At 38.2% G+C, this 27344-nt stretch overlaps 1 protein-coding gene and 1 long non-coding RNA gene across 5 annotated transcripts in view; one reads left to right on the top strand and one right to left on the bottom strand.

The window, feature by feature from the left end:
* The window catches only part of tbc1d4 (TBC1 domain family, member 4), a 31844-nt gene extending 4500 nt beyond the window's left edge, over positions 1 to 27344 (bottom strand). Inside the window, exons 1-18 of one of the 4 annotated variants that reach the window (XM_082175111.1) lie at positions 26294 to 27344; positions 18299 to 18910; positions 17403 to 17492; positions 16160 to 16264; positions 15362 to 15494; positions 15181 to 15272; positions 14972 to 15082; positions 14210 to 14332; positions 13602 to 13652; positions 9349 to 9554; positions 7931 to 8080; positions 5486 to 5637; positions 4994 to 5203; positions 2587 to 2748; positions 1773 to 1931; positions 1257 to 1501; positions 399 to 558; positions 52 to 221 (exon numbers count right to left, since the gene is read on the bottom strand). In XM_082175111.1, coding sequence (XP_082031237.1) covers positions 52 to 221; positions 399 to 558; positions 1257 to 1501; positions 1773 to 1931; positions 2587 to 2748; positions 4994 to 5203; positions 5486 to 5637; positions 7931 to 8080; positions 9349 to 9554; positions 13602 to 13652; positions 14210 to 14332; positions 14972 to 15082; positions 15181 to 15272; positions 15362 to 15494; positions 16160 to 16264; positions 17403 to 17492; positions 18299 to 18910; positions 26294 to 26701 — 3339 coding nt within the window. In that variant the 5' untranslated portion in view covers positions 26702 to 27344. Of the gene's footprint in view, positions 1 to 51; positions 222 to 398; positions 559 to 1256; positions 1502 to 1772; positions 1932 to 2586; positions 2749 to 4993; positions 5204 to 5485; positions 5638 to 7930; positions 8084 to 9348; positions 9555 to 13601; positions 13653 to 14209; positions 14333 to 14971; positions 15083 to 15180; positions 15273 to 15361; positions 15495 to 16159; positions 16265 to 17402; positions 17493 to 18298; positions 18911 to 26293 lie in introns of all 4 variants that reach the window. The other 3 variants (XM_082175112.1, XM_082175110.1, XM_082175113.1) reach the window with 3 other exon arrangements.
* Positions 24633 to 25915, top strand: LOC309502654. Its single transcript, XR_014207355.1, has 2 exons — positions 24633 to 25424; positions 25630 to 25915. It is a non-coding gene; the product is annotated as an uncharacterized lncRNA (long non-coding RNA).

Raw genomic sequence — 27344 nt, 5'->3', positions numbered from 1 at the left:
AATTAAGTCCCCATATATGCAAGAATAAAGTTTATTCCATTTTAAATGTACCTTGGTGATTGTCTCTTCCATTTGGCTGTGAGTGAGAGTGGGGATGGTGGATTTAAGGTAGTCCACGATACTTTCAAAGCTGTCACACTCCAGTATCTCTCCCTCGTGGTTGCTCAGCAAACACAGGGCCACCTTAAAGATCACTTCTGTGCCTTGGACAAACAGGAGGTCTGCCACAGAACAAGAGTACAAGAGTCAAAGGCTAAGCACTGGCTACAATACTTGATTTATGTGTGAAATGCATGAATTTGAACAACCAAGATCATTTCATGTTCCCCCTAACCCCATCACATACCCTACATTCGTTTAGGTCTGAATAAGGTAGTTACGTAGGAAGTGAAATATACCAAATATACGGGCAACAAAGCCGAGCGGGAACTGAGAGGCGAAGAGGGTGAGGAACCACGGTGCGGCGTACAGGCTGGGGCAGATCTCGTGCTCCTCCAGGTGAGTGTACAGGTTGCGGTGATAGTCATGCAGCAGACGGGACAGCTGGTACATCTGGATCTACAGAGAGAGAGAGAAAGAAGAAAAAGTCCTCACACTTACAGGTGTGACCTTTCAACAGGCTCAAACGCAACTAGCTGAGACAGCACTCTCACGGGATTAAACATTGGCACGTCTGATGATGAATAATCACTAACAGCTGAGGAGGAAAAAGTGTGCAAGAGGTGGAGACGGCTGTTTGCATACCACTTGAGCAAATGTGCATTAAGTCATGTGTATTAAAAATACTCTCTGTTCTGATCGTTGTGACAATTTTAGGATTTGCAATATACAATCACTAAAAGAAAAGCACTATTTTTATTTTTATTTTTTTTCTTAAATGTAATGTGTGCTAGGTCACTTTCAATTTATGTTTCACAGGTCAATACATCAATGGCTTTGAATGTTATACTGACACCTGGTGGTGTGGAGGTAGCATTGTGCAAAAAAGTTTCAAAGCTGATGTTTCAAGGCTTTTTTTTTATTTTTTATAAATGAAAGTGTCCGATAAAAATCTAGTTTTTGATGCAATAGGAAAAAAATGATAGAACATTCAGATCCACAAATTAGGACACATTGTTCTATACTTGTTCCATTATCTAACACAAAAACCAGTTCTGCTACATTTAACAAAAGGCATAATCAGAAAAGTGAACATGCCAGTTCTGAAAGCAAAACATGAACTAGTGAAATCTGACACTCTCTCACACACGGCGCACCTGCAGGGAGATCATGTCGGGACGGTACTGCCGCCGAATGCCCAGATCGTACATGAGGAACTTGAGGGTGTCGAAAGCCTGTTCCTCGCTCATATGCAACAGTAGCAAACCGGCCACAAAACTGATGCCCTGGCAGTAGCCCACCTCCGTGTCCAGCAGGGAGTAGGCCTTCAGGAGATTGTACAGAGACAGCTGTCCAGCTCCCAGCTGAGCACTGAAATACTGGTGCGTTGGGAATGTCCGGCCTGGAAAGGGGAACATCACTTCAGTAATGTGCTGGGTCAAAAATATAACACTATTCTGATGTCCATGTGAATTTGCTGCAACAATATGAAAATATACAGTTGTATAGTCTGATTGATTGTCTGTTTGATATTGTCAGTCACATTTTGTATGTGATTTGACATTTAATTAATAAATAATATATTACAACTTTGAAATGCATTCCATGTATGTAGTTTATCAGTATGCGTTTTGCCCTATAAACAAACTCTACGTGCTTGGTTGGATACAGACCAAGGTCGACCAGGATGGCGTGTTGCTGTGCTGTGAGCTGTTTGAGGAGATCTTGATAAGGCGTTTCAGGAGACTGCTGCCGCTGCGGCAGACGGTGACGCAGACGATACTGCTGGAAGAGGAGGAGCCACACCTCACCTCGCCGACTTTTGGGGACACCTACAGAACACACACATACAAACTAACTGAGGGAAATCTGAGCGTTATTTAGAAGAGCAAAACAATTTCATGTTTATTTGAATCTACACAGTACAATGGAGAACGGCCCTCGGCCTCGTCCTGCTCGCCACTATATATATATATTTGAAAGAAGTCTCTTGTGCTCACCCAGGCTGCATTTATTTGATCAAAAATACAGTAAAAACATTATTAATATTAATACAATTTCAAATAACCTTTTTCATTTTAAAATGTAATTTATTCCTGTGATGGTGAAGCTGAATTTTCAGCATCATTACTCCAGTCTTCAGTGTCACATGGTCCTTCAGAAATAATTATAATATATATAATTTGGTGCACATTAAACATTTCTTATTATTAATGTTGAAACCAGTTGATTAAAAAATGTTTTTCAAGATTCTTTGGTGAATAGAAAGTTCAAAAGAACAACATTTAAAATATTTTGTACAATGTAAACATTTTTACTGTCCGTTTTCATCAAATTAATGTGGCCTTGCTGAATAAAAGTTCATTAAAAAAATTTTTTACTGACCCCCAAACTTTTGAACGCTAGTGTAAGTATTTCTGGAACAAGTGTAACAACAAAAGATGATATAGAGTAGCACGCCAGAGACCAGAAGTGAACAGTTTTTACCCTGGCAGATGGCACTGTTGATCTCTTCTTTGTCCCACTGTACTTTAGTGCGGCAGGGGCTGCTCAACTTCCTGTCCCACAGGGCTTGCAAATCTTTGGAGCACTGACACACTTCCTGGTAGTCCAGCTTCATTTTACGAATGTGCAATTCATCACGGCTGGCTGCAGGGTGAGAAAACTGTTTAGCATTCATTTATTCAGACCAACATCAGAACAACTAGTAATTCATATATTGCTTTTATATTCTGTGTAACTGGTTCTCAATTTGTGGGTTGTGACCCCAAAATGTGGACAGAAAGGGGAAATATGCTAAATGCAATTCTTTTTTTATTTTTTTAAATCAATTCATATTTTTAAAATAATATTGTATCAGTATATGATTTATAAAATGCCATTCATCATATTTTAAGAGCAGATTACAATAATATGCTGTATGTTCTTTAAAACAATTCATATAAAAAAAACGACATTTATCAGATTATTTAAATAACATTTATTAGCAATTTGCGCTGGTTTGCCACTTGATATTCAATGTAAAATATGGGTCCACAAGCAAAACCAGTTGAGAGCCATTCATCAAAGTCATGCATACAATAATTTTCAGTTTCAGTTTGTAAAAATAAAAGTGCCTTTACAGCAGTGCATGTACAATGGAAGCCTCACAGGCAAGCGCACATCACTGTCAATAAAATGTAGCATGCTGCTGATAGTTCGAGGAATATTAAGCAACTCCCCATTTCCATAGAAACTTTAGACAAGGTTTAAAGTATACCAAGTCATGGCATGGCCTTTTACAGTAACCTTAAAGCATCACAACACATTTGTACTATCCAATATAAAAGCATATATGAACAGATGAATAAGAGAACGATGCTCTGTTAGACTCCAGATTAATGCAATGCTGCAACTATTGCACTTGACAGGAGATGATGATATCCTAAAAACCACTTGTTATTGTTTATGGGCACTGGAGAACATGTAGCTATCTGCCTCATGCTGGTTTGTATACTACAATGCAGCCAAACAATGATATCATGCCAACAACTGCCTGAAGTTCAGCCTGTTCAGGCAAGATGTCAATGCCATGGCTGTATTTTCTTACCTTCTACAATGACACGTTCATTCAGTTCGGCCCATCCAAGAGCACACAAAAACAGACAGAAATTATCAAAAGTAAAAGGGTAGAGGAAGCGACTTGAGTCTCATGCGTGATGCAGTTTGGCCAACAGAGGGCAATGTTTCACATACTTTTTGCTATGCTCTTCCAAAGCAAAGTTGAAAATACACAATATTAACCTTTCATAATGTGTTAAAGAGATTGAAATAATGACATTATTAAACTATTTCTAAAAGACTAGAGCTATTATGTAGCCCAGAGGTCACAGGACTGAAAGTGCACTCTTAAAGAACGTGAACGTCATCCAGACATTCCCATCTATAATTAACTTTGCTCCAGAATGTAAAATAGAGGCAGTGACACTTGCCCCTCTTAAAATAAGGCCATGGCAAAAACAACAGTCTAATCAGAGTGGCGGGAGGAAACACTCCCTCTCCTGTGACTCCACAATGTACCATGCACACTGGACTACTCCTGAAGGTTTACATTTTTGTGCATTTGGCAGACACTTTCATTCAATGTGACTTACATTGAGAATGACTTGTACATACATTAGGTTTATTTTACCAGTGCATGCATTCCCTGGGAATCAAACCTATGACTTTACCCTTGTCAGTGCAATGCTCTACTATTTGAGCTACTCGGAAATATTTTAGTTAACCTAAAAATGACATTTCGGCCGTTATTTACCCACCCTTATGTTGTTCCAAACCTGTATGACTGACTTTCCGTTGAGCAACACAAAAGGAGATGTTTTAAGGTCTCTAAGTCAATCTTAAGATCTCTTTAATATATCTAAGCCAATGATGTTTTAGTATTATTTATACTATTATAACATTTAGATTTACATAGATACATCAGATATTAAGTTATACAAAGCAGGCCTAAAATCAGACTTGTTGGTCAGAGTGGTTTTTATAAAAGTTTAAAAAGGCACTACAAAAATGTCATACAATAGCTTTTTCACGCATGCACATTTTCAAACTCAAGCATTTTTTTTTGGAAGCCCCTGGTGACTCCATTCATTATTTGGTAAAAATCTGGATAATCAATATGTCTCCTTTTGTGTTAAATGAAAGGAAAGCTAAAATGAATTTGGAATGAGAAAATGATGACACGATTGTCTTTTTTGGGTGAACGAACGGGCACCCAGTGAAGTGGATCTGCACGTTATGTGCGAATCCAAATGAGAGAAAAGTTAAATTATGAGAGAGATAGAGAGATAGATAGATAGAGAGATAGAGAGAGAGAGAGAGAGAGAGAGAGAGAGATACAAGTAGAAACACTAACCCTCCAGGCGCTGGTTCTCTTTCTCCATGCGGATGAGCAAAATCTGTTGGTGGATGGCTTTCTTCCACAGGGCCCTGTAGTCAGCTGGGCAGCGCCGGCCCTTCTCTCCACCAAAGCCCTGCTCTGGGGACAGAGGGCTGGCCTGGGGGTCTTGATCCTGGTTCAAAGACCGAGGAGAAAGTGGCAGCAGCTCCCGGCCATCCATGTGGTCTGGAAAACAGCAGATGCTGACCAAAATGTCTAAGATCCATGCTCAAATGGCATGGAAAGACAATAAAGTGATTTAAAGAATGGAGTACTGTGCATTTCCCTGACAAAAAAAAGATGTTTCTTTTTCTTGAATCCCAGCAAAAGGGAGAATTGTCTTGAAGTTCAAAAGCATGCAGAACAATGATTTATAATGCAGTGTTGACTATAAATAGACTGCTGGGAGAACAGGGTGTAATGTTGCACCTGTCTGCTTGTCTGTGTGTACGCTCAAGCAGTACCTACCCACGGTTTGCATAGAAGCGGAGGGTTTGTTCATGGGTGACGCCACCCTCAGGAAAATCTTCTGGCGCCAAGAAACTCTGCGTGGAGGCAGCAAGGTCAAAGAATCGGTGCTACAGCCTGACAGAGACCTCTTCCTGCCCTCCCCATTACCACTGCAGGCAAACAAAACAACACACGCTTATTCAAATAAGACAGGCCGACATTTTTTTTACCATGTGCTCTCAAAACAGTTGGTCAAACCAGTTATAAGCTAAAAACAACATACATTTATGTAACAAGTTCATTCAGCAAAAGCTCATAAGCAATAAGAAGCAGAGCGTTTAGAGGTTCATAATAGATGTTAATTGGTTTCATGCATAAGCTACATAAAACACAGATTACCTGTTTTGAGGAATGAGAAGAACTATTAGGAAGTGAACAGAATGAAGAAGAACTGAATAATGCATTGCACAGAAAAAACTTTGTGCAACACATGACTCAACTTATGTACAAAAACAAAGAAAACAATCTTACAATATTACCGTTTTTATTGCAATCAAATAATTGCAGCTTTGGTGAGCATAAAAGACTTGATGCTCTTTATTATTATTAATGTTAAAAAATTGTTGCGCTACTTAATTTTTCATGATTATATGATGAATAGAAAGTATTATACTGTATTATATATACATATACATACATATATATATATATATATATATATATATATATATATATATACACTGATGTTTAATACTTAGAATTAGGGTTTATAATAACTTTTAAAGCTGAAAAAGCCTAATGCTTATTTTGTCTATTATTCCATTAGATAAGACATCTTTCAAGCCATTCCAAATCTAAGAAGCTTTATAAATTAATATCAGAGGCAGGAACAAGACGTGCTTAAAGTCTAATCAAATCTGTTTTATCCCCCAGGTCTCTGTCTATTTTCCCTGTACCCGTCTCTTTGCTTGGTTACCACAACAATAACACAAGCAACAGCAAGGACAATTCAGACGGGGTTAATGAAAGCGTGAAACAGGGTTGAATGTTATGCATTAACCCTGGCCTGAACAAACCCTGACCGCCGCTCAACAGACAGGTGTGCTGCACATCCAATTACAAAAGACAGCTGGTGACAATCAACATACAAAGAGGAGGACCCTCTCTACAATTTCTAGAAAACAGAGCAGGGCCAAGGAAGTGACATTTTAAATATCTCCTCCTTTCAGAGCACTCAAAGCATTGGATCATAAGAGCCCGCTATTTCAAAAAAATGAAGGGTGAATACACATCAAGGAACATCGTTTATCAGTGATCCCAAGTTAGCTTTTGTTCAGATGAAGGAGAGCTCATAGTTCAAATATTATTGTCCTGCAAAGAAACCCTTGGGAGGGGGTCTATATTCCACACAAGTACTATTCCAATACACTCGCCCTTGACAACCGCTGCTTTATATTCTACTTAATAGCGTGGATGACAGGAGCTTTGTTAAAGGGATAGTTCTCTACAATCATTTACTAACCCTCGTTCCAAACCTATGACTTTCTTTCTTCTGTGGAATATAAAAGAAGATATTTTGAGAAATTACCAACATTCTTTAAAATATCTTCTTTTGTATTCAGCAGAAGTCAGTCATACAGGTTTGGAATTATATGAAAATTAATAAACAAAGGCTTTCGCACTGGGTAGTTTATAGGAACTCAGTTATAGGAACTAGCCGAGAACTACATTTTCACAGAGGGCCATTTTACTGACACAGACAGTCACTTACATCTTGTCGCTCTGACTGTTGTGTGGGATGCCATCATAAAACTGGTTTAAGATGGTCTCCCAGCCTGGATAAGCTGGTCTAGCTGGTTGACAAGCTGGTCTTTAATCCCAAAACCACTCTGCCTGACCAGCAAGCCTATGATTTTAAGCCTGCTTTAACTGAATATCTGATATATCTATTCTAATCAGGTCAGGTACAAAAATCAGTCGGGTAAAGAGAGAAATCAAATCACCACAGATGAACTAAAGATCATCGCAATTGTTCAAACCAACCTGGTAGTGCTTTTTCTCTTAAAAAAAGAATTCTGAATTATTATCCAACATAAAATATCAAATTATTCTCAATATTTAAGCACAATATATTCTAAATATTTAAGCACTGTAGAGTATAGATGAGAAGAAAGTTCTGTGATAGTTGGCGGATGCAATATAGATGATAAACGCTTTTGTTTACCATTAGTTAGTAAAGACGCCAACATGCAATTGAGGTTTAGCATCCCTCGTCCAGTGGACAATGACAAAGTCCAACAATGTTGACAGAAAGATAGAGCGAGTTACAGAAGTGGTTCTTCTTAACTGACGACACAGTGACTGAAGCCTTTGGGTTAAGAAACAGACAGGTACAGAGAAGGCCGCTATCAGCTCGAACCTCAGGCACCCCCGGAGGGAAACGCGATCGACGCCCCCTCTCACCTCTTAAGACTCCCGCTGTCCGACAGGGAGGCCAGTGAGCCAAGGGAGCCCTGGTAAAAGCTTTTCAGGAAAGTGGGGGTGTGGAAGGAGGACGAAAGACTGAAGTAGGAGTCACTCTCAGAGACACTGCGCACTCTTGAGATACCAATACTGCTGAGGGAGCCGAAACATAAAAGGCCCACGACAAATACACATTTCATTACAGAGGTCTAAACAAGGCCGTGGAACCACAGTCTAGAACACATGAGCGCTTCTGAGCAGATGAAAGATCATAATTTTAGGTTTTGCCTGATTACTGGAATTTTTTTTACTATTACGTTTTTAAATGCTCAATCAGTAAAAGCTCTGACAAAAATACATAAGCTCTCAGAAGCATATTATAATTTTACCTATATTAAATCGATTACAGCCGACAATGTATCGGTACAGCATTTGTTATATTTAAATTTATATATATTTATATGTATTTAAAGTGATTAAAAAATATAAATTCCTTACACTATAAAACTAGAGCCATCAATTGAATGTCTTGATATCGCACAATTCTTTTTCTTTTTTTAAAGGGATACTCCACTTTAAAATGAAAATTCTGTCATCATATACTCACCCTCATGTTGTTTCAATCCTTTATGAATTTCTTTCTTCTGCTGAACAGAAAGGAAGATATTTAGAAGAATATCAGTAACCAGACAGTTTCTGGTCCCATTGACTTCCATAGTATATATTTTTTTCCTACTATGGAAGTCAATGGGACCAGAAACTGTCTGGTTACTGATATTCTTCTAAATATCTTCCTTTCTGTTCAGCAGAAGAAAGAAATTCATACAGGTTTGAAACAACATAAGGGTGAGTATATGATGACAGAATTTTCATTTTAAAGTGGAGTATCCCTTTAAAACTGAATTGAAGCCCCCCTGACCTATATACTAAATTCCTAAATAATATTAAGACTCAATTATATAATGTCCTCAATTGGGGGAAATTCTCAGTAAAGGCTGATACTGGTTAAATTTACTGGCATATAATATAATTCATTTAATTAATTTTCAAACAATTGAAAGACTCCCATCAATAAAATGTTGATTCATTAAAATAACCAATATACTGCAGTTCACAAAATTCAACAATAAAAATCATAGGCATCACATTCTCTAGATTTAGTCATTTTCTAAATGATTTGAATTAGTGCTAAATCCAACAATACACAGACATGCCACATGCACTCTTGACCATGTAAGCATTCATGCTCAAATTTGAGTTTATATGTATTGAAGAATATTTATGATTGTAAATAAACAAGCGGTTTTCAGCACATCAGCACATTGCTGTGATTGTCTATACATCATATAACTGTTGAATAACAGAAGTAAAGATAAATGGCTTTATTACATGAGAGCAAACAGGAAGTAATGCATTACCTGCTCTGCAGCAGCTCTGGGGCCAAAGACTGCTGCCGGCGCAGTGGAGCCTTACAGGCCTGGGAGGAAACCTCAGTGAAGGAGATCTTCTTCTTGATGGGCGTGTGGCTGAAGGTGTGTGCCCGGCGACGGAACTGCGGGGCATCTGGGTCGTCCTCAAGGTAACTGGGTGGAGTACCAGGTGGGGAGTCACCAGGAGAGTCGCCCTGCAGGGTGAGCAGATAATGAACCGGGTCAGCGATGAGTTGGACCCAACAACCTCAGATGATATGATTATATTTAATGTCAGACAACTCAGCTTATCAATGAGTCAAACCTCACATTCAGCAAGGATCCATCCCAGACAGAAACAAGCAATTTACTGAGATATGAATGTACAACCTTCAAATTTCAGACAAAGCAAAGCAAAACAACTGACTTGACACCAGCTACAACAAACTATTGATTCTGAACTCACCCAGCATTTTCCCTCTCCCCGTCCTATCTCGTTCACTTCCCCAGTCAGAAGTGGTTGCACACTTTGTGATCTGTTGTATGTTAATAGTCTGTGTCACAGAGCCACATCACACACACATGAGCCGTTGGAGGTGGAACGCAGCACAATGGAGGTTTTTGGCTGCTGTTTACTGTGATGGCTATAGGAAGGGTCTCTCTCTGGCTCTCTTCCTCACTCTGTTTCCTGTCCTTGTGCTATGGCAGTTCCTGAACCCATGCTCTCCTGTGAGTCAGTACACAGCAGGGCCAGGAAACCAGTAACGGCTGCACAACGCTCTCTCTCCTTTCACTCACACAAATCGCAAACCCTGTCCACTTCCTTCAGCTGCCTACAGCTAAATTTGGGAAAAATAAATGATCCAAACAATATAATAGCTCTCTTGACATGGTTATACAAAGCGAATAGGAGCCTTCACACAGCACAAGATTTGATCGATTTTGGACCAGTGATTATTCAAAAGGCTTAGGAAAAGAGAAGTTATTTCTGAGAAGTAGTTTTAGCATAATTTGTTTACAGATGCCACTTAATTTTGTATACAAAATCATTTTTGCTTTGCACACATTTTGACCAATGAATCTCCATGATTTTTCCAGTTGTTTGAGATTTCTGAATAAGGATTGTAAAAAACACATTCACATTGCTATGGCTTGTGACTGCAAGCAAGTTTTAAAGGAGACCTATTATGCAAAATTCACTTTTAAATGGTGCTTGAACATAAAACCAGTGTGTGTATCATACAATATTCAAATTAACAGTATATTACGCTGCTTTAACTTTAATACACAGATCTAATATACACATGCTCAGAAAAAAACGTTTATCAGAAGTTCAGACTGATATGGCTTTAAAATGCATGCAGATAATAAACTTTCATGATGATGAAGAACTGCAATGCCACGTGACCGTGATAGACTAGTTTTTGGCAGACTATCGGAGGCACAAGCTGTAAAGACTCTGCCCTCTTCTGGAAAGTGGGGTGGGGAGCAGCAACTCATTTGCATTTAAAGATACATGCATGAAAACAGTATGTTTTTCCTTCCACTCAAAAATGGCCATTTACAACAAGCTATAATAAATGATCTGTGGGGTATTTTGAGCTGAAACTTCAGACACATTCTGGGGACACTTATATTACATCTTGTAAAAATGGGCATAATAGGTCCCCTTTAAGCAATATTTAATCACATAAATATTTTAGAGCAGAGCATAACTAGACAAATAGATATTCACTACATAAACTTCATAGTACATACAAGTTCATAAACTTTCCTGATATTTCCTGGTTTTCCATGACCTTGAGAACCCTGCGTTTATTTTATTTTGGTTGATTATTATTTTATTTCATTCAATTAATTTTGCAACCAGGGGCGGTTCTAAGGTCAGTGGATATTCAGGGATTTAGCCCAAACTAAAATTGGGTATTTTTATTTAAAGGAATTAATTCATTATAAAAGCGATTTAAGGTAATAAAGAAAAAAAAAAAAAGGCTTATTGTATTAGTGAAATAATTTTAACTATTTGCAAATAATATTTTATTTTTAATTATGCATGCATTCTCTCTAAACGAATCAAGGAAATAGCATATTTTCTATTCAAAAAAAAAAAAAAAAAAAAGTTGAGTAATTTATATTCATTCATTTAGCTGACGCTTTTATCCAAAGCGACTTACAATTGCTATATATGTCAGAGGTCGCACGCCTCTGGAGCAACTAGGGGTTAAGTGTCTTGCTCAGGGACACATTGGTGTCTCACAGTGGATTCGAACCCGGGTCTCTCACACCAAAGGCATGTGTCTTATCCATTGCGCCACCCCCCCCAACGGTAATTTGCGTCACCGGATACTGTCGGTAGTTGAACATTTCTATTGTAAAACAGTCAAATATTAAATGTTTATCTACTTACATTTTACCAGGCATTCGTTCACTTCTTTAATCATTTTGACATTGATGAGCTAGACCACTGAACTTTTAGTCATCCTAACAACAAACAGAGCAGTGCGTAATGGAGTGCATCAGAGCAGCATCAAGAATATCAAATATTTTGCAGTGAATCTCTTATTTGCATCTTAAGTTTATTGCCAATAATAATGACAGGTTTGCGAAAGTGTAGAACTCTGTGAGCTCGCACAAAACACATCTTCAGCACAGCAACTCATTTAAACGCCTCTGATTGGCCGATGCGTTCAATGCGTCTGTGATTGGCTACAATGCTCAACGCTGCAAAAGCACGTCATAAGTACCTTTAATGCAAAGCGAAAAATATAAATTAAACTGTAATATGTACTTTTCATGATTAGGTAACCGCGGCTGCTGTAATCTTATTCACATTTGTTTTTCTGATTAATTGTTTTGCTCTATGAGAAAGACAAGGTAACAAAATATTCGGGGCTTTACTAAAAACATTCGGGGCTTAAAGGGATAGTTCACTTTGAAATTAAATTTTGGTATGTTTTAGCTTACCTCAAGGGCATCCAAGATGTAGGTGTCTTTTTTTCCGCAGTAGTTTCAATTTTGATATTTTTAGGTCAAACCGTTCTTGTCTGTCAGTCATATAATGCAGGTCGATGGTCACTGTCTCGTAGCATTGGCTACGGTTTCGCAGTAGCCAATGCGACATCTAGAGTATATATCTATACCCGCCCGCGCTCTCAGATCATTTGGACGCAGCTGTGTTCAAGAGGTAAAAACGATATAAATACTGTTCGTTTTCTCACACAAACCGCTCGTTTCGTGTCTTAGGCCATCAATGTGTACTTACGATGGGGAATTGTTTAATTTGGACGATGGGGAATTGTTTTAATTTGGACTCTGTGCATGCTCTTTGAGACAGTGACCATCGACCTGCATTATATGACTGACAGACAAGAACGGTTTGACCTAAAAATATCAAAATTGAAACTACTGCGGAAAAAAAGACACCTACATCTTGGATGCCCTTGAGGTAAGCTAAAACATACCAAAATTTTATTTCAAAGTGAACTATCCCTTTAAGCCCCCTTAGCCCAGCCCTAGCGCCGCCTCTGTTTGCAACCACTTCTTTTAGCATTTGTACTGATATTTTTCGTAAAAAATTTGGTTTAAAAAAATTCTCAAAATATCTTATTTTGTTCCACAGAAGAAAAAAGTCATTTTGAACAACATGAGTGTGGGTAAAGGATAACATATTTTTTATTTTTGGGAGAACTATGCATTTAAATCAATCATTCTCATTGTTTTAGAGAAGACTCACTATATGATGATAACTCTATTGGAGTTACTGTATTCTCAGAACTGATTCACAGTACATACAGAACATGGAAGAGAGCCATGAGTAAGGGACTGTTAGATTGTAACATGTTATTGAGAGCTGAAGTTTAAGCATGAGAGAAGGCTGCTCACATTGACAGTGCCTCTGAGGCCATGTGAGGACCCTGTTTTCCATGGAGTTCAGAGACCCGATCTTACCATCACACACACCTCACATTTCACACCCCACCGAGACAGAGAGGTGGACAGGGTCAAAACAAGCCAACCTCAACAAGTGAGACCCCCTGATGAGACTGACAGACCAGCTTTAATCATATTACTCAAGCTGATGCTTAAGAACATGTAGTGTATTATAACACAGCATTGGTTTTATGTGGTGAATGCATGTGGTGGTAACTGACACCACAGAGGCATGCTTGCTGGCAGGGGCAGAACAGAGATGTGATTCTTGGCAGGGAGAGAACAAGAGCTGGGGTTAAAATGACAGTATTCACGTGTTGTGTGATACTCACGCGGTCAAAGCTTCCCATGCTTCCCAGGCGCATTCGCATCCGGTTGGCTCCCTAGGGAAAAAATTAAGCAACTTGAATGTCAGAATTTACATCTACACAGACTTTTTGAATAATGAATAAAATGAATCAAAAAAAAATTCTGTTATTCTTTAATCAACATGTCATTCATCATTCACAAACCTGTATGATTTCAGTCTTTCATGGAACACAAAAGAAGATATGTGTAGTTTGAGGTATTTTAATGTTGCTCTTTTCCATGTAACAAAGGCAGATGGTGGCCATCCAAAAAGGATCTTAATTTGAGCTTCACGACAGAAAGAAATTCATACAGGTCTGGAACAACATGAGGGTGAGTAAATGACCGAAGGTACATTTTTTAGTGAACTGTCCCTTTAACTGAACACAGACATCTAATGGAGAATTCAGGCTTAGCTGGTCTTTATCCTTATGCAATGATATTGCTTTGTGAGTAAATACAGCAGATGGTTGAGTTATTATAGTACTGTACACAAACAAAGGTATTATTCATAGTACAAGGGTGGGTAAATGGGTCAATCCCCATTCATAAACCATTAAGACACAAACGGACAACACACACACACACATACCCGTGAGATGATGTTCTCCAGGGAGCTAGTCAAAGAACTCCGGGCTTTGTTCTTCAACAAGTCCAGTTTATTGCGGCCCGCACTGGAGTTATCAGAGGTCAGAGTGCTGCCAGAAGCATTCTGCTGTGACACAAAGGAATAAAAAGGAGCGAATAAGTGAGAATGAATGCCCTGTACGATTAGACAGTTTTCTGAGGAATGCATGTTATGCACTTGGTGACATTTCACTTAATAGATTTTAAAATGATGGAAGCAAGACCACCAGGTCTCAGGGATAAATCGGCACTTGTCTAAACCAACACTCTGCCACAGTATCCAAAAGAGCTTAAAAGCACAGATTGAGCACATTGGAAGCCTTGCCAACTATGACTTTCTCAGCAAACCATTGTTTTCACTGCAAAGTTCAAAGGGTAGGCAGATAGGATCGTTGTTTCCATGGTGCCTTATCAAAATTGTCTGCATGTCTGTATATAAACACACATTTTATATATATAAAAGTAAATTGGGATCTATTTGATTTCATTTCAACTTTAAAAGCTTGATGAGAGAAATGTTAACAGAGGTGAACTACTCAGTCTTGCACATGTTTAGAAAGGCACCTGCATTCCTTCAGGGGCTCTGTTCTAATCTCTAGCTTTATTCTGATGACTCTTACAACCTGTCTTATCCTATTAGAGGGAGGTCACAGTTTCATGACTCTGCAAGGCGGCGTGGGTGGGCGAAGTAAGTGGTGCATTTTTGTTGTTTGTGTATTTTTGCTACCTGTGAGACCTCTCCAATATGAACATGAGATTTCTGCTTGGTCTCACACAACTGTCGGAGGTGAAGAATCACAAGCTCGTTTTCCTCGTGATCAGATGCTGGCTTCATTTTCTAATGCATGAGAAAACATAAACTAAATATACAATAGAGAATTGGAATGAAATGATATTTAGTTACTTTGTTTGCAAAAAATGTCCTGGTTTGCCTACCTGCACCCGTTCGAATATGTTGACCTGCTCGTTGTCGCTCAGTTGGGACAGGTACTTCTGAATGGCTAGTTTCGCCCTGGGAGGATACAAGCCTGGGACATTGAGAGAGACACACACTGGAATATTGTGCTAAAACTGGGGCGAGTACATTGAGCGAGTTGATGGAAGCTGGTGGCTTTACCTTCTATTCTCTCACAGAGCTTGTGCAAGTCGTGCATTGGACAAGCCTCGCACAGTTTGATTTGGTTCTTGGAGCTCTGCATAGCTGCTGCTGTGGTAAAAGCTTGTTTTAGGGTGAGCATTACTTCATCCACCTAAGAAAAGCATTTGTAGACATAAAATTAAAGTAAAACCTTTAAAAGAATATTCTTGGTCAAACTTAAGCTCTACTCATGGCATCAATGTTGTCAAATACTTTGAAAGAAAAATAATTATACAGTAATAGACTTACAATGAAGGTCTTTAGGCCAGTCATACTGGAGGATTTTAAAACAGAAATATGAAGCCTGTGCATATCATGTGCTTGTTATGTCCATGAAATGGCTCAGATAAAATTTGTAAGCAGTAGCATATTCTGCTTAAGAATTATGTTTACCTTTTTGGCAAAATAGTTTCATATTTTAAACCTTTACTTATGGTGCTGTGTATTCAGTCAAAACATTTCATTTGTTTTGTTTTTTTAGAAATCAAGGAAGCAGTTTGAGGTAATCGACAGCAAAGCATCCATAGACCAAAAACAAGGAAAAACCTTCATGTTTGCATATCAGTTGTACAATGAGACCTTATCTGTACATCGTGTGCAAAAACACAGGTCTAATCCTATTCATCCTCTGGGTGGCATTCAGTTGGCAGAGAAATCAGCGTACTAAAGGTAATGTCCACAAGATAGGCAAGGGAGAGTCATTGTTTCCATTGTACCTTAGGATGAATAATTAATCAGTGTGGTGACAACAGGTGCTGCAAGCAGGTCAGGACTCACCAGGGACTCACTAGCGCACTGGAACACGTAACACACATACTGGGCTGGGCCAGACTCCTCCACATCCCGACAAATAAAGCCAAAGTGATCTGTCTGTTTAACACCCTGTGGGCACAAGAAATTACATCCATAAAAGACTAACAGACATACAGGGCTGCAAGTCACAGTGATACACAACATGTAAAAATTCACTTCATAAAACAAATTATTCTACCTCTGAATTCTATGTGGAAGAAAGTTTGATTACCCATCAACTGATGCACCACCTTGTAGGTATTATTATTGGTAAATACATAGAATTTGTATTTAAGGAACATTAGTATCCTTTATAATATTTCTGTTGCTGTCATTTTATGAAACCAATAAGCACTTAATCAAAATTGAAGTTTTTTGGCTTTTAGTATGAATATGTTAGCCTTACTGTTATAAGCTAGTGTTCTCCAAAACAATGACAAAATTTGCATTTAGAAGATATAAGCCTTTAAAACTTACAGTCTCACACTTTCACCAATATGGTTCAATGATTTTGATGATATCATGCTGCACTTGCAGCTTCTCATCAGATTTTCTGTCCAATCAAATGCTTATAAATGCTCATTTAGATTCTCTAGAATCTAAAGCGTCCTGCCCCCTACATTATAAATAGACGCTGAAGCTGGGCTTAAATCAGTCACTTGTTCACACATTTATTATTTTCTACATGATTAACGGATTTACTGAGCTGTCATATAAACAAAACGCTATTGTCTATTTTTAAAAAGGGGAGGAGCTGCTCAATATGTCCCGCCCTGTCTTAATGTTTCAGTGGAAATTACGTCAACACATTTAATAATGCTGTGCCCTTTAAGGATGAGCATTACAAAAATAAAAATCAGTGACACCTAGTGTTGTGCCTAAAACACCCCTTAACTACGGTAAAATCACTCAACTCATGACCTTGTCCTTGATTGACTTATTGCCTTAATATTCAGATCACTGTCGTTATACACATGCAAAACATGCACTTTTATCATAAGACATAGACAACAGTAAGAAATATGGCAGTTTGAAAGGTCTTTTTATGAGACCATCAATTTATGACAAAGAAAAACATAAATATTCTAAATTAGTACAAAACCTCATGTCAGTTGCTTGGTACTTGTTTTGAATAGCACTGTGTGACAACATATGGTGACATTAAACATGAGACGTACAAAGAGCTTATCTCTAAAACCAAACAAACCTAATCCTTTCACACACAGACCTGTGAACATGATGATATTTCCTTAAAATTCTTCTCCAGAACCACAGTTTTGGTTTCAGGGCTGATGAGATTCACTTCAAACCGTCCAACCTGCACACAAAAAAGCCGTTTGATAGCATATTTTGTTTATGAGAAGCAGTAGGAATGAAAACACAAATATCAAGCTAAATGTCTGATAACTGATAACTCGGCTCGCAGTGTTTTCTGAGAGCTGTATTTGCATTTAAAAAATCCTACTTAACAACCAAGGTCATAGTGATTTCTTAACCAAATGACCATAGAGACGCCTCCCCCTAAAAACTGTTTAAAGGGAAACGTGTGACTGCATGATCATCATGCATGCTAATTAGCAAGAATTTGCCTTTTACATGCGTAGGCCTGTTTTTAAGCTTAAAGGGATAGTTCACCCAAAAAATTTAGCTCAGAACAAAATATTTATTGTTCATAAAATGAAAGTCAGTGGGGTCAAAAGTTGTTTTGCTCCATCAACCCTCTATTCACACAATGGAAATAGAATCACCACAGTTGTGGTGTGGACTTCCCACTTCTCAAAGAATCAGAACAATTATTAAAACATAGTTATCATCCTTTGTGTTAACGGGTCTTTGGCCTCTAACTCAATCACTGGTGAGTGAAATCTAACAATATATTAGCCAATGGCTAATGACAGACATTATTTATTCACCTAGCATGAAATTTAGTTGCATATGTGAGTGATTTACTCGCAATGTAGAGGGTTGGTCCACTAACTTTCATTGTATGGACAAACACAGTTGAAAGACTCAATATCTTTTTTTGTTTCAACATGAGGGTGAGTAAATGATGAAAGAATTTCCATTTTTGAAATCATTTGTAAAGGTTCATGAAATCACAGACTAAAAGTCTGTGTGTAATACCTGGAACAGCATTGTGCGATTCTTGTCAGCGTCAGTCGGCTGCACATTATTGGGCGCGCTAGCATGTCTCCTACGTGTTGACCCCTTGCCAGTCTCTCTGGGCTTTTTCTGCAGGCCGCCCGCGAGGCTATTACAGCGCGTACGAATCTCCTGCTGCTCCCCAAATCCCGAGTCCTCCAAAATGCACTCAGGAAGAGCCCCTCGCAAGCTGCCTGTACTGGAGGAGCTGGTCAAGGCCAGTTTCCCATTGGCCAACTCAGACAGGTCTTCCTCAATTGAGCCGGGTTCTGCCTCGGGTTCGTCAACTTCGCAGAGCGAGGAGTTTAGAGGGTCGTCACCCATGATGAACTCTACGGGGGCTTCGGTGGAGCTACGCTGGCCGCTGAGGAGCCGCAGACGCTTGCGTTCAATCTCGTGTTGGCGGAATTTATCAATGCAGTCGTCAATTAGAGTTGAAGGGGCTTTCTTGTGGTTGACAGTCACTTTTCCACAGTAAAGTACTTCAAACTTCTGGGAGTTGTAGAAAGACTCGTCACTATCTTGCTTGGGCTTGCTTTCCTCCTTAAGTGCAGCCTTGGACACCTGTCTAATGCTGCTAATAACCTCAGGCACCTGGGGAACAGGGTAAGACATTAGATCAACCACACAAATAAAAAATCAACACACTGAAAGGCAAACAAGGACAAAACTTCAATAAAAAGGCTCAGTGGTTACATTAAACTTTTGCAGTGAGACATGCAGGTATCATAACTAACTAGATTCAGCCCCTGAGGAGCAATTTAGGAGTCAGTAATACAAAAGCCAAGGCAGACTGACGATATCAGAAAAAGAAACGTCTGAGGAACCTGAGTGTACTTTAAAGAAGCCAAATGGATATAAATCTACCAGAGAGGCCTTTTCTCTGGTCTCTTCTACTACTATCGATCATTTAGAATGAAACCTGGAGCTAAGACAACAGATCTCTGTTTTTATATGCCTGAACATCAGTAGGAATCTTTTGAAACTATGTGCAAGGGCATAGGTTTAATAATAACATGGGTTGAGACATTTTTAAATCAGCAACACTATACCACACAAAATACTTTATCTTTATTTTATCTTTATGTATTAAAGATTTTCTTTTCCAGGATCTAACCGTCATGTTTCAAACAACTGAGAAAATTTAATTTAAAAAATAATATATATATATATATATATATAGGACTGGTTTTACAAATGTTCTCAAAATTAAGAAATTTGAAAGATATATTAAAAGTTTGTTCGAAAGTGCAGTTCTTGAAAAATATTAATTCTCAGATATTTTACATAAATACATCTTAAGAAAAAAAAAAGATTTAAGAGATGTTGGAGGATATTCAAAACTTTAAGATGTTATTTATGAGAAAAAGAAAGAAAATTATTTTCAGGAATTCAAATGTGTATGTTTTGTCCAGAACAATCCTGAGTAAAAAAAAAAAAAAAAAAGTTTAGAACATTCTTAAGAATATTTTGTACACACACAAAACAAAACATTACTCATAAAGTTGAAACCTTGAGATTTTATTTGGCTGTTTCATTAGGCTCCGCACAGAAAAGCATGGGACAATAAAGAAACTGTGATTTATAGCGGCTTGGGTTTTGAACACAAGCAGCATTTGCATAATTCCTTCATGCACAGTCATGAAAAAGCGTTACCCTTGTAATGCTTAATTTCACTTATAACGGGAATTAAATTTTACAAATAAAAATATGACATTATGTTCCGTAGCTTTATTACATTTAGTCACAGCTGCGATTGAAAGAAACTTGGTATAGGGCCATGAATCAAGTCCCTACCGTCCATACTCAAATCTGCATTCATGCTTTTGGGTTTTAAACTGGTATATTAACTGGTTGCAAAAGTCAGATATACCTCAAAGTATATTACGCCCGTGATCTCTTGTGCCTTTGCTTGGTTTAGAAGTGTTCTGGCTTGTCTCTCATGCTCAAGTGTATAAAAGGTTATGGCAACGTTAAATAAAACTGATTTACATCAGCAAGACACATCTTGTATGGGAGAATACAAATGAGTCTGGTGACAGAATTGGGCCTGATGCCAGCAAGACTCAGAGGTGAAACGAAATGAAGCTCCACAGACTTTAAACACACACTAGGCCAGCTCAGACCAGGCTGGAAGAGCATGCTTGGCTGGCCTGGTCTAGATGACTACCATAAGCCTGGTAATGGTATAAGATTCAATTCTGAGCTGGCTCAACATAAACAATAAATCCCTGAAGTTACGTTCAGGGAAAACAAACAGAAGTAGAGAAAATGATGTTCTAACAAGAATCTGAAACGTTTCAGGCATGGTATAAGTGAAGGTTGGAGTTTCCTTAGACACAGCAAGCATGTTGCACAGTCAGTGCACATAGAGCGTAACGCACTAATGTGAACAAGAATCCTGTCGATATAAACAAATCTTCCAGGAACTAAAGCCCTGTAATGGATACAGAGTGCTTGCTGCATAAAAATACAGCCACATGGATTACTTGTTCAAAGCAGTAATGGAGAGCAAGTCAAACATAACTGCAGGCTGTGCACACTGTCTCTTGTAGAGCTAACCCATGAAAACTTTCACATTAGAAGCTTGACTTGTTGCTTTACCATGTCACTGACATAACTACACCCCTAATATAAATCATCTTTTTATGGGCTATCATCAGGCACAACAAACACCTAACCTGCCATATTCAATTTCAGCACATAACTCAATATAATATGGCTTTTTGAGAATTGGTGTGCTATTACTTGAAGCAATCAGCCTTATCATTTTTGAAGGAGGGACTAGAGTTATATATAGAACCAGAATATCACAGAGACTTCAGGCTGGGGTTGTAACTATCCAGAAAACCTTATAAACCACATTAAAGTCCACTCAGAATGCTTTGGCAACCGCATAGCAACGCCCTGGCAACCACCCAGAATAATTTAGCAGCAAGTTCTACATGGGTACATTTTCTTTACTTTGCAATTGGTTTTATGCAATTATTGCAGGCACGTCACGAGTGAGTCAGGAGTAAAAAATAAAGACAATAAGACCTCTGTGGTCCACTACACGTCTGTCAGTAAATATAGCTCGGTTTAATGCAAACATTTCATTGAAACCCTAAGGCTAACTGGTGGAAAATCACAGTGCAGCTGAGAGAAAAGGTTCCTTGAGATCAGGAGGAAAAGCAAACAATCCTTCAAGCAATCGTCTGCTGGAACGTGTAACTGCTGCCTGTGTAAGCAGCACAAAGGGTGTGGCTGCTTGTTTTTAACTGACAATTGGCTTATTTCCTAGGAACACTCACAGATTTCCAAAAATAATCCTATAGTAACTACCTAGTTTAAGCAGCCTGAATAATCTGCAAAAAGCAGATAGTGAAAAGGCAATGCACACTAATGCTGTTTTGAGGTCACATTCCCAGCGTACAAGAAAAAGCGCAACAAAAACATTTACCTACAGTAAACTTCTATGACCTCACCAGGCATCAGTGACACTGTTTAAAACCCTTAAATGGTCTGAATTATTCAATTGCAAGATGATGCTAGACCCCCTTTAGTCTAATAAATTATTTGCACTGAAACAAACATGTAAGGATGAAAATAAGAGGGTATGAGTTACAAAAGCTGTAAAATAAAAATAAAATTAAAAAACAGTTTATTATACTTTAAGTGTTCAAATAGAATGTGATTCAAATAGAAAAATTATTGTCATTGCATTAGATGACTATCACACTTTTTTTTTTGACATTTTTATCACAACTAAGTTCACTTTCCTTTGTTTATTTGCCTTTTCATCAACTGGTGTCAAGGGCATTTAGTGAATATGATCAGTTCTCCTCAAGTTAACTAGCTAACTAACTAAGAGTAACCACGCGTGTAGTGCATCACATTAACTATGAGCATGTTTCTTTTACAACCAGAAAGTGTCCAACAACATACATTGTCATCATTTTGAACAGAATATATATTCTTTTATCATTCAAAACACAATGCTTTTGTGAAGCATTTTGATGTTTATAAATATATGCCACATTTGCTGTAACCAAATGCAATGACATTCATACATTTTTAGGTGCTTCACATACATGTATGACACAGGCTTGATACCAGATGAGGAATATAAACCTCTTTGATTTATGCATCAAAGCAGTGGGATGAAAAATAGTTTAAACACAAAGAAACTGTGATGAGAAATTCCTGCTTTTCATTAAAATGGACAAAATACAAAGACTGATTAGTGCACATGACCTCCTAAATCTCTCAAGATTTAAAGAATGTGCAAAATTTCATCAATGTGCTGCCATGACACTAAGACATAAAATGCAAACAGCACTGGAGACTTCACAGAAAATTAACCCACATAAAACTAACAGTGAAAGCAGAGAAAAGAGAACTGAAAGATGATGAATCTGCACATAGAAAAAAAAAACCTGTATTTATTTTTAATATTTCATTAAAATCTAAAGTACACAAATTAACCTTGACAGCCCTAAAAATGCACAAAATCCTTTTATTTCTTAAAAAGAATTTGCAAACCCCCAGCACCCCCAAGTCTGAAAATTCCTTACTTAAAATCCACATTAAAATATTGATTATTCATAGGTATAACTTTGCTTTCTCTACAGTACTAAAACACAATGCTCTAGAACAGGACACCCATGTCACTAGTCACTTCTTGTACAGGATTGGCATGACATGAGTCATGGGTACCAGGAAGACCGACCAACTACAAGGAATTCAGAGCAGCTGGGTAAAACAGGACACTGTCCCATATTCCAAAAACTTTAACTTGGAGGTCTAAGTGGGTTATTATATCCTGTGCAACATTGCTTTTGCTTCATACTTTGATAACCGCTCCAAACCTCAAAACAAATAGCCTAGTCTTAAACTGCATAAACAATTTTAAAAAATGCATCAGAAGGACCCCAGGCATTTTTCTTGCCCACAGCATAAACACACTGCAGCTTAATCACAGATAAAGCTTTCCTTTCATTTGTATCAGTATAATGAGGCCAGGCATCTGAGTGCACATAGTATATCATTATGAAAAGAAGCATAACCTTACTTTGTTGCCCTTACACTGGGTGGGCTATTCTATGCTGAAGGTGGAGTTATAAATAAGGGACCAGTCGGTTCCCCCACAGCCTTAAAAAGTTGAACTATGTCACTCCACAGGCAACTGGAAAGGATTGATTGGGCTGCATTCAGACTAGGAGATATTTATATGCTGAAATGCCAGCTGAGTCAGTCTCAGAACACTGGAGGGACTATAATGCACGGTAGCACTTCGAAATGACCCAGCAGCCATCTTAAGATGTGAGCAAAGACACATTCCTCATGGACTATCTAGCACGTGTTGATATCCAGCTACGTGTTGCTATTTTATTGCATAACACATGACGGTGATGTATGCATGTTGCCTCTGGAGCTCAACATGCACACACAAGAGGACCGACACCAGGAAGAGAAACTTTCCCTTCCTCACATTCACTTTTACTTTTACCTTTGAGAATATATACAACAATAGTATAAATAGCATACATAATGTGGCACATGCAAAGAAAAATATTTATTTATTTATAGAGATATACTATAGCAAATCACTGAATACACATGTGTGCAAATTCATGTTTCATCAAAAACAACAAAGCACATTGAACAGGCTTCTCAAATATAGCTCAGCAGCAGAATAACATTAGTGTTACATTACAACTAATTCCAAATCAATACAATGGAACAGAGCACTCAGATGTAACTGCAGTGCATCGTGGTTATTATTGTTGTTTCAAGGCATCATGACAGAGAGCAGAGGAGCTGGTGGGTGTATTTCAATATTCTAAGTGTGTATTGTCTAGCTGATCTGATTAATCCTTCCTCCTCGTGAGCCAGGAGAGATCTGACCCGCCTTGCTCTGTATATCTAATTCCTCTGGTGCAACGGTGCCCTACATACTGGCATTTATCCAACTGACAAAGACCTGTCAATCATACAGGAGACTAAACGTCAGGGTGCACTGTCCCTGGCATTGTAAAAGTTTAGCATGACTCATTATTTCTGTTGAAAAGGTAAGGGGGAGTAAAAAAGTACCCCATGTGTAAAATTAAATACTCTGCTGTATCTTTAATGCTGTGGGCCTAATTTTCTGTCAGAGGTCCTGGACATCTTGTTCAGATACATGGCATCATGGATTCGATCAAATACCAACAGATAAAAAAATCTAAACTGGCAAAAACATTAACAGACAAAATCTGATAATGGGCCATGTTTGGATCTTCCATCAGGACAGTGATCCAAAAACTGAGATTCTGTATGGAGGAATGGACTCTGATCTCTTGTCAGGTGTTCTCCAAACTCTTCAGGCATTATAGGAGAAGACTCAGAGCTGTTATCTTGGAAAAAGGAGGTTGCAAAAAATATTTAATAAAAGGGGGCAAATAATTGTTCCCAGCATGTTTTGGAGAAAAACTTTTATTTCATAATGTGATTTTCCCCCCACTTTCAATTATTTTACTTCAATGAAAGGTTAGATTTTTGCTATGAAAAAGATTTTAAAAAATAAAATATCAAAAGGATTAACAATGCAGATTTATTTTTTACAGCCATCTTTGATCATATTTACCAAGGGGGCAAATAATTCTGACCAGCACTGTATATACACACAAATTACAATACATTTGGTAAAGAGGCAGTCCCAACTAACAGCGGAAAAAACTTCTCACATAAATTCAAGTGATTACAAGATTTTTCCGCACTGTGATTGGCTGGATTAGTTCCATCTTGTCGTTGCTTTGCACACACTACAAGATCACATAGCGATAATATCAAACAGTTTTGAAAATATAGCATCGTCGATGACTGCTCGAGACAGGTTCAGATCATGTCGCTGACCTGGTCATAGTTAACGAGTGGAAATCTGTCTGCGATAGATAGATAGATAGATAGATAGATAGATAGATAGATAATAATAACTTTTTTTAAAGTTAAATAATGGTCAGATGATGCCATTTATTCATAGACCAGAAAGAACCGATAACCAGTCTACCTCTAATTCAATCCCCAAAAAGGTTTGATTGAATATTTGTAAAAAAATTAAAATAAATAAAAAAAATAACAAAATGAGGTCATTTAACAATAGACTCGATATTTAAGAAAATTTAACCATTTAAATTAAAAAGCTGTTAGGCTAATGTCTAATATAATATAAAATTATGGTGAAATCATGCTATTTATTCATATACCAAAAAGAACTGATAACCAGTCTACCTCTAATCCAATCCCCTGAAAGGGTTAATTGAACATCTGTAAAAGATAATTAACAAAATAAGGTCATTTAACAATAGACCAGATATTTAAGAATATATAACAATTTAAGTTGAAAAGGTGTTCATATTTGTCAAATAAATAAATAAAAATAAATAAAAATGATGGTCAATTGATTTCATATTCCAAAAAGAACCGATAACCAGTCTAACCTCTAATCCAATCCGCTGACAGTAAAAAAAAAAAAAAAGTAACAAAATTTGGTCATTTATCAAAAGACCTGATATTTAAAAATATATAACCATTTAAGTTGAAAAGGTGTTAATATCTGTAAAATGAATAAATAAAAATTATGATCAAATGATGCCATTTATTCATATAACCTAACAAAACGAACAGATAACCATTCTACCTCTAATCCAATCCCCTGAAAGAGTTAACTGAATATCTGTAGCCTATAAAAAAAAAAATTTATTTAAATAACAAATAACAAAGACCCGATATTTAAGAATATATAACCATTTCAGTTAATATTGGAATCAATAAATAAATAAATAAAATAATAGTCAAATTATGCCTTTTATTCCTATAGCCTACATACAAAGAACCGATAACCAGCCTACCTCTAATCCGAACCCCAGAAAGTGTTGATTCATACAAGCACTGTGCCCTTGAGCGACACTTTAAACAAACAAAACAATTAACAGCTAAATCGGTGGCCAAACATACCTGATTTGGATCGCATGCTTTGAACACATGGCATGCCATCTCAGACTCTGGGTTCTCTGGTTGACTTCTGATAAGGTAGGCAAAATAAGACAGGTCATGACTATTGTGGATAAACCTGGATATAAACTGTGCTTTGTGTTCGAATATGAACACGGACGGGTTGCTGCTGTTTGCGGGCACGCAGCGGATCAGAGAGGGCGAGAGATTCAGCTGAACTTCCCTGGCCTGTGCGGGACCGGACTCGTTCTTCTCACTTTTCCTCCGGATCTCCGCCACCAGCCACGGGAGCATGGGCAGCGTGGTTCGCCTGTCCAGCGACGACCAGCCCATGTAACACAGCGCAAACCTCTTGTCTGCCTTTTGATTACTGTCATTATTATTATTCCCTTTGCCATCCTGTCCCTCCATCTCTCCAAGGGCTCCGGGACAAAGACTTTAGTTGCTTTGTGCAACAACTCTACGCCTTTATACCACTAAATGCCTTAATAAATACATGCACCGGTCAGTAGGCTATTATGTGAAAGCAGATGGAAACATCTCCTGGCGCGTTAATGGTATCACTCACGCTGTAGGCAAAAGTGCGTGAGGATCGTGTGTCCTGAAGAGCTTAAGCTACAATAATACTGGCTTTTAAGATGCACCGAGGCTTTTATTCCAAGGTCATATCACTGTTTAAAAATAAAAACCTCCACTCGAAGCGAAAACAATCCATATATAAAGTTAAACGATCTGCCTCAGAGTATCAGTACACAACACTGCTAGAAGGACTGCGCGTCTTATTCCTGCAGATTTCTCGAGTCCCAACGCCTCAGATTGTGGACGTCGCCGCGGACAAACGCCGCATGTGTGAAGTTGCAGATCAGCCGGAGTCCTTTAAAGTCGCTGCACATCACTTTTTAGTCGTTATTGTGTCATTTAACGCGTTGGAGAACAGAGAGTGCTGTTGTTCCAGGAGGAGTGGCCGCAGCAGCCATACGAGAGGCGTTCACTTGAACGCGCGCGTGTCTGTGTGTGTGGATCTCTGGCTCCCCTGCGTCTTCAGGAAACACAC

Source organism: Leuciscus leuciscus, assembly GCF_965113295.1.
Source record: "Leuciscus leuciscus genome assembly, chromosome: 7".
In the NCBI taxonomy this organism is placed as follows: Eukaryota; Metazoa; Chordata; class Actinopteri; order Cypriniformes; family Leuciscidae; genus Leuciscus; species Leuciscus leuciscus.
This window is presented reverse-complemented; position numbering and strand designations above follow the sequence as displayed.